This window comes from Strix uralensis, chromosome 3 (assembly GCF_047716275.1).
Source record: "Strix uralensis isolate ZFMK-TIS-50842 chromosome 3, bStrUra1, whole genome shotgun sequence".
Taxonomy (NCBI): Eukaryota; Metazoa; Chordata; class Aves; order Strigiformes; family Strigidae; genus Strix; species Strix uralensis.
The window spans coordinates 100,125,865-100,138,009 of record NC_133974.1 but is presented as its reverse complement, the minus strand read 5'-3'; the positions used below and the strand labels follow the sequence as shown (position 1 = coordinate 100,138,009).

At 38.1% G+C, this 12,145-nt stretch overlaps 1 protein-coding gene across 4 annotated transcripts in view; it reads right to left on the bottom strand.

Annotated features, from left to right (window-relative positions):
- THADA (THADA armadillo repeat containing) overlaps positions 1-12,145 on the bottom strand; it is a 167,905-nt gene that overhangs the window by 51,053 nt on the left and 104,707 nt on the right. The window contains exon 31 of one of the 4 annotated variants that reach the window (XM_074863587.1): positions 6,739-6,832. The exons of the other annotated variants lie outside the window; for them this stretch is intronic. Within the exon in view, the coding sequence (XP_074719688.1) occupies positions 6,775-6,832 (58 nt within the window). The 3' untranslated portion in view covers positions 6,739-6,774. Of the gene's footprint in view, positions 1-6,738; positions 6,833-12,145 lie in introns of those variants that run through there. 4 annotated transcript variants of the gene reach the window in all.

Genomic DNA, 12,145 nt, shown 5'->3' with positions numbered 1-12,145 from the left:
TCTCCTTTTGCATAAACAGAGACTTTTTAGACACTTTTTTAGTAGTGAACTAGTCATGAACCTCCCAAAACTTCTCCATGCTTGCTACTTGCCCTAAATCACAAGAGCTAAAAGCCTGCCTGCAGAGAACTGATACCATAAGAAGCCAAAGAAATTTTAATATGGCCTATTTTTGAAAAGCTGTATTAGGAGGACTTAATTTCTATCCACTCTGACTAAGCGAACCTCTCTTCTCTATCTTGGTCATCCAGTTGTTGCCCGTTGTTCTTCACAAATCTATGTGAAAACACCACCAAGAAAAAGTCACAGGGTGAGGAGCTCAATCCATGAGAAAACAGAGTGACAGATCAATCAAAGGCTTATAAGAAACCAAGAGATCTCTCACAAGTAGTCATAACATGGATGAAAGCAGCCATGACAGATTTCAGTTAAGATGAGAAACATAATGGGTCTACTGCACTTCAGTTCCCTTGAAAAATGGAAGACTGACTTATTATTCAGTCATTAAACGGGAAAGAAAACTCCCAACGAACAAATTGTGCCTCGGGAAAAACATGGCTGATGAAACCTTTACTGAGGATGTGACAACAGCAATACTGACATGTTTTTTTATTCTGGTCCAGCTTTTAAGCATTTACTACTTTGAGTATATGCATATGCATGTTTTGATTTTGAAATGAGGCTTTTCTAGCATAAAACATGCCAAACGTTTGTTCTTGGCTGGCTCCATCGCTCTTGGTGATGCTAGCGAATTCTCAGCCGTATGTGCCAGATGGACACAACAGGAAACTCAGTTTTCCAAAACCAAGAAATCTCAGTGTTGTTCAGACTGTAGCAGAAAGCTCAGTCTTGAAGACAATCAAACTGTGATTTGCATAACAGACCTGACAGCCAAAAATCACATGCTGAACATTTCAAATGATGCACTGTGCAGTATTTAAGATGACCTGTTCGTGCAGAACTTCAACAATGAGTGCGAAGAGTACAAGATGTTTCTTTTTTAACACAGATACCCAAATAAAGTGATGTTCTCATAAACAAGCTTTGAGGAAATCTGTCTCCAAACAAGTCACAGCAGTAGCAAGGGTGGGAGCTCCAGGCATCTGGAACAGCATTACTTTTTTTTGTCCAAAACCCCAAAATTATTTCATTTCCCTTCCAACCTGGTTATTAATGGAAATGCATACATCATATGCTCAGTACAGATGATAAACTGTATGTGACTCTGAACGGGATAGAGCTATATAGATGGTTAGGACTCTCATGTCTAAGGGTATGTCCACACAGAAATATAAAATGGATATCAAAACAATATTCATACTACTACACATATATACTAATAGCAGGCTAGTGATGTCAGCACAGAGTTCCATAACTCATTAAAGTAATGCTTGGTCTACATTAGCTCGGTCTACATACAAGTAGGTTGGTGTAGCAACAGCAGATCTGTGAAACTGAACAGCTAGTACCAACGACCCAAGGGCCACCCTACATACCATGCTCAAATGCATTAAAACATAATTTTCAGAAGCTGATCGTGTTGCTTTTTGTTTCTCTTCGGATGCAGTTTATAGCCAGCCTGCTCCAGTAATCTCACTGCACTTAGAAGCTTATCCCACAGTTTCTAGCACTCCTTTATGATGCTGTACTTGGAGGCTGGCTGTCCAGGTGGAAATAAAAATCAGCTCACAGATGACTACTGAGATAAATTTCACCAACAGCCAACACTGCAGAATATTTCAACCCATCCAACTGAAGAGAGGTCAAAGGCTGTCTGCCCTGAGTAACATGTAAAAGGCAAGCATCATCATAGACTCAACTTGCCAGGCAGAGGGGAAGAAGATACCTGAAACCTTTAGAAGCACAGGCAGGGACAGAAAGGATTACTACTTAGAAAGAACAAGGCCTAGAAGAAACATGTTTCTAATTTAATCAAGGAGAACGAAACAATGACAGGAGGAGCTGCTGTGTCCCTACTAGTTCATCATGAAACTCCACAGAAGATACAAGCTGCCTGAAAGAATAAAGTTGAAGGGACTGAAAGTATTAAAGGGTCTACAGCTATTTCTTTTTAACTGCCCGAAGCTCCAGCCTAACAGTATCTTCAGTATGGGGAAAAAAGTGTCTTTTTAAAATTATTATTTTAAGCAGGCATGGCTGAACAGTAGACAAATCTAAAAACACAGGTGCCAGCATCCATACTATTAGTTTTGACACATTATAGCAGATTTCTGGATTAGATCCGGAACATAACCCCTTCCAAACTAGCCAATTTCTTATCACTAATGCTGAACAAGTAACTGGGAATAGGGTAGTCAGACTTCTTTGTAATTAAATTTTCAATTCTAGTATGTGCATATAAAATTAGGAAAGAGTTGAAGTCACTGGCAGGAGGAAACCTTTTGTTAGTCATTAGAGTCCAGGGATCTTTTTAAGAGAAAAAGGTTAATGGAACTGAATAGTCCTTTTAAATTCACAGGCTTCTGTTCAAATGCCTTTGAAGAGGCTGATGTTAAGCACTTGTAGAATATTATATGACTAGAGTAACAATAAGCTATTTGTTTTCAACAAGGAACTGCCTGGTAGGTGAATCAGGAAGCGTACCCTTCAGGAGATACTCCCTCTCTGTAGATGTAAATCAGACTGGGCAGGTTCAGAAGCTTCATATGCAATACTGCGTTTTGCTCCAGCTGGCCTTGGCTACGTACAGTAGCCCTGGGACCACTTTGATACCTGTTCTGCCTTTACCGCCTTTAAGAACCACTGATTGCAGCTTAGGTTTCCATAACATGAAATCAATCCTAGATTCTCACAGTTTGGAACTCTGCAAAAGTCATTTTTTTAAAGTTTGATTCACCTTTTATAATTAAGTCATGCTGAATTTAAGGTAAGTCATTGGTTTGCTTATTTTTCATGGCATTTCTGATGCTAGCCAAAGTGGCATTTATTGAAGAAATCAGCAATATGTGGTCACAGACTTCCTGTGTACCCTGCTCACACACACAGTTTCAACTTTATCAGGAACACATGGCTTAACTTCTAAAATTCAGTTTCTTTTGTATTACTGTTTATTTTAAAGAAGATCAACATTAATGAATTACGGAGCAAATTACCTCCTCTTCCAAGGGAAACAACAAGGAGCAAAGAACATGGAAAGCTCACACATTTGGCCTCAATTCTGTCAGAACACTGGGAAAGATTTAAACAAACTAAATATACAGCCTCTTGCTCCTCTCATCACTAAGGTCTGCAGAGGCCCTTAAATATCATTTCTACTCATTACAGGACACCATTTATAACCATTCAGATTTCTGTATATAAATGAGGATGCCAACACACCTTTATGTAGGGCAAGTACGAAAGAATTTTGATGCACAACTTCTACAGATTCTCATTCTCTTCTCAAACCCCCAATTTTCAATGGCACTAAGGCAAGCCACTTAAAAAAATTACAACTGTTTTCTCCTGGATCATTCCTCTTTTTCCAAAAGGGCATCACCTCACTTAGAAATGAACAACAATAACAACAACAGCAATATTAATACATTGCATTTGCTACATAAATAAGACAGGTACAAGTCATTGATCATAAAATCAAAGCTGTTGGAGTTAATGTTTATAGCATTGGGTTTTGGTTATTCTAGTCAATAGAAATTCAATGTTTTCCAAAGAGGTAGTTTATTTTGCTCATATTTTTCCTCATTAGGAAACAGATGTTGCAAAACTATTAGCACAACAAGCACTATAAATATACAGCAACATGCAATATTTACTAAACATTTAGCGACATGAAAATCAAAGCATATTTGCTCAAACTCTCAATGAGCACTTAACAAATTTCAAATGCAACCTGCCAATCAATGTCTATTAAATAAAAACCCATAACATCTCTCTTGTGAATTAGTTTAGCTACAGGTATCTTAGTGTTGTTAGCTATCTTAGGGATATCTAAAACAAAACTCTTGCAAAAGGTCTCAGAAAAGCTCTGTGTTTTGCAGTTTTCAAGCTCTTAGAAGAGTCTGAAGGATTGCAGATCTTTCAGCCAGTGTTGCTTTATGAATACAAGCTAATCTCATCCATCAAACTGGAATATAACTTTATTAACTAAGTAACAAAATGGAATTTCCTCCTAATAATATGTAACATGTACATCACAGTTTCAGTCACAGTAAAACAATACATAACTACACAGGGTGTCAGCCAACATTTTTTCAAAGTACAGTGTTTAAATGACTGTTAGCTACGTCTAATCTACAAACTCAAACTGGTTACTCTCAGCCCCAATCTTTAAAAATTGATGACAATACTTGACTCATGAATCAAGCTAATGTAGAACTCCAGTCAAAATTATACAACTTAGAAAGCTGCCTACAAATCCCTGTATTTTGTTCAAAAAGTTCAGGACAAAATTTTAAGCGTCAGGGTAAAGAAACCAGTGCTGGCAAGATTACAAGGGCAACTCTTTCAAAGGCCAATTCATAGCTGCTTGAGAACAAGAAGAGAATCGTCTTTATAACTTGCATGACTGTTTTCATTTCAATTGTGATCAATTAATTAAATGAACTGCCTACTCCTTCTCTGGTCTTTAATGAAGAAGTCACTCCTACTGTAATGCTGTATGTTTCTGGAGCCTTTGGAAAGGCTGAAAAAGCCTAAAATTCCTGGAAGAAGAATTAAAATTATAAATAGTATTTTAGGAAGAGCCCCGTAGTAAAAGAAAAAGAAAACGTGTAATAGCTAAACACCACCCTGCTCTTCCTCTTAAATAACATGCTATTGTTAAAAAAACCCCTCAGCAACACCTATTAAATTTTCTATTTTCACTGGCCTGCTGATGTTGAATTTAAATCCCAAATTCTCCTACTTTCTAGCCACCAAGATTATGTACAGTTTTTGCTTCCAGCAGATAAATCGAATTGGTTTCCTAAACATTATATTCTAGCTAATATGCAGGATGTATTGCAAAAGCCTTTGCACAAATTCTTGTATTTCTGAACTTTAAACACATTTCTGATGAGTCAACATTTTACATACCATCGAGGCTAGTTGCATAAACGAAGGGAAGGATTTGGATTAAGTCTAACATGTCCTAATGCCAGCTGGTATATGGGGACAGGGTCTATACAACTTCCTATTCTGAGTTTCCCAGACTGCCTTTGTCTTCCACAATCTCAGCTCTCCAGGCTGGCACACTGGCAACTAAATTTTAGGTTTACAGCATATCTTTCTTCCCCTATCAACTTCCAGCTTACTCCTTCCTGAAGGATGGCAAATCTCTGTGAAGTATTCTTTTGTGGCCAGATTCTTCTGATATGTGACCTGCAATTCTATCTTCTAAACACATCAAGAAATGCATCTTCTATGATTGAGTCTTGATATAGTCAACTCTACATAATCCTTAGGGGGCTATCCATAGGGAGCTTTATCCTCGGAGGGTTGCTGATGAACCAGGCCAAGCTGGCCTTGTACTGACCACATTTTACTTGCAGACAGATCTGGAAAATGATCATTTGTCACTCATGGAGGCAACAAAGTTTATGGAAATAGCACCTACACATACAATGAGCAGCTGATTAAAAGATTAAATCTCCCATTGTTTTGGTTATTTGCTTTTAAATTCTGCAGTATTCTAAAGACTGAGGTTTTGGGAGTATATTTGTTTAGAAGGCAGCCTTCATATTTCAATGTATTTTCTCTCAGAGCCCACATCCGTAGCACTGAATCAACATGCATGGCCTTCCTCTTGTCTTCTTGAGGAGACATTAATAATTGATTTAATTATTAAACTCTGTCCATAGCATTTTAAACCATGTAATACAAAACCAGCACATCAGTAAACACCACGGTCAACAGACCTACATTTAATGGAAAGCATTTAAAAAAAAAATAATGAAGCCTACACTACCAAGTAATCCTTGCTGAGTTCCTGGAAGTGCAGGAACACCCTCATAGAAATACAAACATCTAGTAACAGCGCATCTGCTTGCCTACTTGGTGCTTTTGAGATCTTCATGGAGTAATTACCATGTGCACAGTCCCCTTGACTTGCCCATTTTATAAGACTAGCTCATCCTGCATTATAGCAGGCATTTTCTCCAGAGGGAAAATTGCTCATCTGGTGATTTAAGTTCTTCTACCATCATCAAAGCCAGACTATTATGCTGCTGTTAGTTTCCCTGGTAAAGGCAGAGAATTTATAGCTTCAAAAGGAAGCTACACAAATTATTTTTTCATTGTGATACCACCAAGAACATCCCGAGTTTCTGCTATTAAGAAAAATTAATTTGTGCTCTGGCTGTCCTTGGTGAATGATACTGAAAGGCTGTGTTTTGTTGGCATTGTTTTTAGCATACTGGATTGATAAAATAATCCTGTCTGTTCTCTTTTTCATTCTCTTAATGAGAACCGCATGTGATCCCTTAGCATCCTAAAAAACTTGAAGAGGTCAAACTAATCTCATGTGCAAATTTAATAAACTTTACACAATTAACAACAGGGGTGTTGCCTATAAAGAGGCAAGCTATTAAAACACTTTTGTTTATTTATTGGAAAGTGTTTTCAGATATGAGTGAGGATTTATGTCCAAAACCTGTACTTGTACACGATTTGTGCATCTTCTGAATGTTGCACTGGTGGAGGGAACACACCTTAATCAGCCTTATTCAATTCTTAATATTCCCTGATGTTCATATTTAAGTTAAGAGTATACCTATATACCAGAGTCAAATAATGTTTTACCTTATGCAAAGTACATCTTAAACTCCAGTCCGAAGTTTAAACTTCTCTGCTGATACCCAAAGCAAGTGTTCCAAAACAAGCAATCACCAACTGCCTAAATAAAGATTTGTAGATGTGTTAAGGATACTGTTATCAAAACTGGTGAGAGCAGACTTGGAGCAGCACAGAAACCTGAATCAGCCTCCTAAAAGCACGTAAGATTTAAATGAACGCCTCCAAGAATGCATTTATGAACAATGACGTAACTGTTATGACTCTGCTCTCAAAAGCAAAGACAAACCAGGCTAAATTAGACTCACGGGGCAGAAAGTGCAGATTAATAAATTACCACTGTGCACCTGATGTGCAGTCACTGTTCATACTGGTGTGCTTCGCTTTCAGCTGGAACAGGACAACAAAAATTTCCCTCAATGTTCTGTTGTGTGTAAGAGCACACACATGAATTATTGCTCTAGCTCAGCTGACAAAATGTTACTTCTCAATTTGAAACCTAACAAATAGACTTCAGAGCCAGGCTCAGTCCTTAAAAATATTTTCAATTTTTGAATATGGCTGCATAATGCATACAGACCACTATTGAACAATGGTAATTAACTGCACTTCTCAATGTGTAGGTTTTAAAGAAAAAAATGGAAAAGTGGAAAAGTTAGAAAACAGGCAGATGCCAAAGGCAGGCATGACCTTGGAAGGACAAGGTTTGTCCTGATGCAGTGAAAGAGGTGAGGGAACTATCTGAAGAGAAGGCTATCACTCTGCCAAGGATAATGATCTTCATTCTCCTTAGCTGTTGCCTTCTTGCTGTTTTGAGAGTACAAAAAGCCCCTTCCAGCTCCCAAATCATGTCCCCCTTCCCAAAATCATACAGAGGCTGGCTGCCTGCAAAGCTGCAAAGAGTCAAAGGCATCTTGCACCTATATCTAGACAGGCCTGCATGTGCCACTGTTTTGTCTTTAATAGCCTGCTCACTAGAAATTACTGCTGTCTCTCCTAAGGGGCAATGAGAAGAATAAGGGCACATTTAGGTTACACTCTTTGAGCCACTAAGTCCTGAAACCACAGGGAGGCCACATTCCTGCTTTCCACACAGATGGCCTAAGTGCACCTCGCATGAAGTTTCTTCTAGGAAGGACCTAAGACTGGTTGTCTGCCTCTCGTCACTCACATAGCGCTGCCAAAAGCAGAGGGAGGGAAAGGGAACACTGCAGGCTTGATGGAGTGCCATGGCCATCAATTTGCCAAGTAAATGTCCCCTGTAGTGTTATAAAACACCTGTGAGATTTCCCTCATTCAGAGCACTTATAGCTGGATCATCCCAGAGTCACCCTGGAGAAAACTGAGCAGCAAATATCTCAGTGGGCAGTGATTCCGATTTTAAGTCCGAGCCTGGAATAACTTTTACATGCATTTGTTGTGTGAGCTTGAATCTTGTGCCCCTGTATCAGGGCTCATTTGTATTTTTAACAGTCCCATCCACAAAGCAGAGACCTAAGCAGCAGCACTGCACAGAGCATGGAATATTTGGGTTATAAAACTAAATGCACACACTGCAGGCAGTCCATTCCAGAGGAACTAGTGACTCTTTGCAAAATGCAAAGCCAGTTGGTTTTATACAAGGCTGTTCCACATAAGTTAGTTTCAAGAAAGAAGCCTTCTTAAAAGTAAACTTTCCCAGTGTAGACAAGCTCTCAGCTAAGAAATGGCACATGGCTAGAGGCTAGCAGAGTATGTTATTTGACTTCTGGCAGAACCTCAAAGTCTTCTCCCCCTCCTGTGGTCTCCAGTAAGGAGGAAGGCGGAAAAAAAAAAAAAAATCAAACTAAAAGCACTGGAAGACAGCATCATACAGCAAAGCTGTGCAATGACATGATTTCACAAATTTTCCAATATCAATACTTTGCCATGCCAAAGGCTACAAATGAAACAAGACAGGCATTTCCGGGACTTCTGTACAACAAATCACCAGCTCCAAAGGCTGCTCTTTTAGCTCTCTGTATTTATGTAGCAGAAGGCATCTAGAGTTAGTCTCGTAACTCCTTGGTATGCAGTTGAGCTAAAAACTACTATTTTTAAAAAATTTTTTTAATCCATATGAAAGAGCTTTGAACTCTTTCAAAGGCTTAGCTTGATATATTGATTATTTTTTTAAAGCTTTCACCAGACTGATTTCCATCACTTCATTCCATCAGCTCAGTTCTCCAACAAAGCATACTGTCTGTATTTTTTAAATTTCTGTTCTTCTCAAACACCCTGCATCTCCCAGACTTGAAAAAATGCAATAAACTAACACTGCTGTGGGGATGGGGGGAAGCAATAATATTACTAAACCACTTTGGATTAACAAACAGCCTAAAACAGAATAAAACCATCAAATGAAGTATAAACCTGCAAGTAAAGCAAAAAGTTTCAAACATCACCTTGAGAAGTGGATGAAAGGCAGGTCTCATTCACCAAAACATCAAAAATGGAAATACTACTTTTGAATACTCTAAAACGTTAGTATTTCGAAGATGTAAAGAAACCCAAGGAAGGTGGAAGAAAGATTTTTTTCTTCTGATATTCTAATACATGCTACTAAAGAGAAAAAGCAACCATGTCCCATTAACATGAGAAGCCTGCCTTCACAACAGACAGAAAATACCGTTGAAAAAGTGAATGTTTTATGAAATTCAGTTTAGGGGATGTGAGTCATTATTTTATTCTCTAAAGCAAAATCAGGTGAGGGAGTGGAGGAGCAAGAAGAGCTCAATTTATTGCACAAAATGTGCAATAGTTTCTTGAGCTATTCTACACCAATACGTTCTGATGAAAGGAAATTACATTCTGGCCCTGAAAAGGTAAAAAAACCCAATCTAACAAAAAACCCCACCCAGTTCAGCAAACAGCTGAAGAACAATAATCTTTCCTCCAGATACATATACATGACAATTAAGCCTCATTTTTAAGAACTACTTATGCAATCCAAAATTTTGTAATTCAAGTTTCTCAGAGAAGTTTTTCCATAGTACAAAGGAAGTATGTAGTTGAAAGAACACCAGCAAGAACTTTACAGAACTAGCACAGAAATGTGAATGAAGACTGATGTCTGGAAATAACTCCCCTCTTCCTCAAATTCACAAACCATTTTCCCATTATTTGAACTTTTTTTACCCATTTAAGATTAATAGTGAGTGCCTCTAATACCCCTCTTTTCAAACAGTCACTGGACTACAGAACCAGTGACACGCTAAGTTAACTCCTTATGAAAAAGTCAGAAGAAACAGATGGAGATTCATTACTTTTTCTCTGTGGTACTCACTCTCTTTGCCTGAACAGAAACAAGGTAAGAAAGACTGTACATGGACTGAGGGTCCAGCCAGCCACCACCCTCACTGACAGTAACCAGCAGCAGATGCGTGCCAAGAAATCTAACAACAGAGCATGAATGAAGTGCTGGTTTCCTGATATGCTCTCCCAACGTGCAGAAAACTGCACAGACGGACTTACATAGTTTCACAACTCAGTTGCCAAGCAACCTCCCCAAACTCCTTTAAAACAAGAAAAAAAAAACAAAAACAAAACCCCCAAACCCCACTGTTCATCACAGAACAGTTGTTCAGCTCCACACAGCCAAATAGAAATGGTAAAGCTGCACACTGAATGTGGGAAACTAAAGCTACCAGAAAATAATATCTATTTCAAAATCTTTGTTTGCTTGTTGGGGTTTCTTTTGTTTTGTTTTTAAATCACACCACACTGAACATATTTATCTCAAGCGGAAAGTTAAGAAGCGAGCAAATTTTTTCAACTTTATCATTTATTGTAGTCTTAAGTCTAAAACATATTTGGAAGGAAATAATTTGGTTACCAAACACTTCATGGATCTTTTACTTGCATATTTTAGACTTTAAAAATTAAAAACAAAAAACCCACACCTTAGCTCAAAGTGTGCCTAAAGACATATGGCTGTATGGGCTCAGAGAGAATGACAAAGTACATCAGAAATTTACAGAAGGCTGTAAAAAAACCAATGCCTTAACTGAGTGTTGCAAACCTGTATGCTCATAATATAAAATTTTACTATCTGGGGAGAAAGACTTTAAAAAAAACTTTATGTATAGCATTAACTGCACAATCGAGAATTGAGCATGCATGAATATGAAAAGGAAGCTATGACAAACTGACAAAATGAAAACATGCTACTCACAGAGGGTTAATATTAGCATAGACACCTGAGGCTTTTTACAGTTAAGTGAAAGAGAAAATAGATCTCTTCAGGCAAATACTTATACCATGTACCAGGATTTCTTCAGGAGAGCCTGAAAACATTTCCTTTCTGGAGATAATACCAAAAAAACCCAAAAAGTCAGCACTAACATGACTGATGCATTAAAAAGGCCAGTTCTGAAAAAATACTTTGAAAACAGAATTTATTTAAAATCTGTAATAGACAAGAGCCTGGTCCTTACCTATTTGCTGCAGGAGAAAGAGGTTTGAATTATTTAGCACTAGTATCTTTCTACCAAATTTGGTCTCGGGTGTCTGGGTTTTTTTCTTTCTAACAGCATCAATGGATTTAATTTAATGAAGTAAATTACCATTCTCCTCTAAAGACTGGAAAACACTTATGCTGAGTCCAGTCAAAAGGTCCACCAAATCCACTATGATGTCTCCAGCTGGGGCAGAGAGCAGATACACAAGAAAGGGAAGCATAAGAGCAGTGACACTTGCCAAAAAACCTCTCTAAACCTTCAAGGCTGAGAATTTCTTGAGCCAACTGCGGCATCTACATACTTTGTAACCTCACTGGGCTTTTCTTCCATGACTGTTCAATCATTTGTTAAAAATTCAGATAGGTTTAAAATCGACAATATCTTCTATCATGGAGTTCCATAGCCAAACTAAAATGACATGAAAACCTTCATTATTTTGTTTCGTTTAAATCTGCCACCTTGTATTGAAAGGGATGCTAATTACCTGACCCCTTTCCATGTGACTTCAGAGCATTAATTTTTTTTCTCATGTCATCCCTCAGTTGTCCCTTTTCCAGGCTAAAAGAAATCTCAGCCTATTTAGTCATTCCCCATTTAGAAACTATTCTATACTTGGTGTCAGCCTTTTTACTGCTCCTCATTTCTGCTGTATCTTCTTTGGGATTTACACAATATTCAAATATACAACACATTAATACACAAACATCAGAGTGTTTTCTGGTTTGTTCTGCATTCTTTTTATGACAGTTTCCCCCTGCCCTCTTGGCTCTACCAAGAAAGAACCAGGGTGATTTTTTTCAAACAAAAAAATCTGCTTGGTCAACCACTCTTCCCTCAACGTAAAGTCCAGACTGCTTTATTCATTTGCATCATTTCACAATTATTTGCACCAATTTTACCTGCTATATATCATCACTCTCACTCTCTCAGGAGAGACT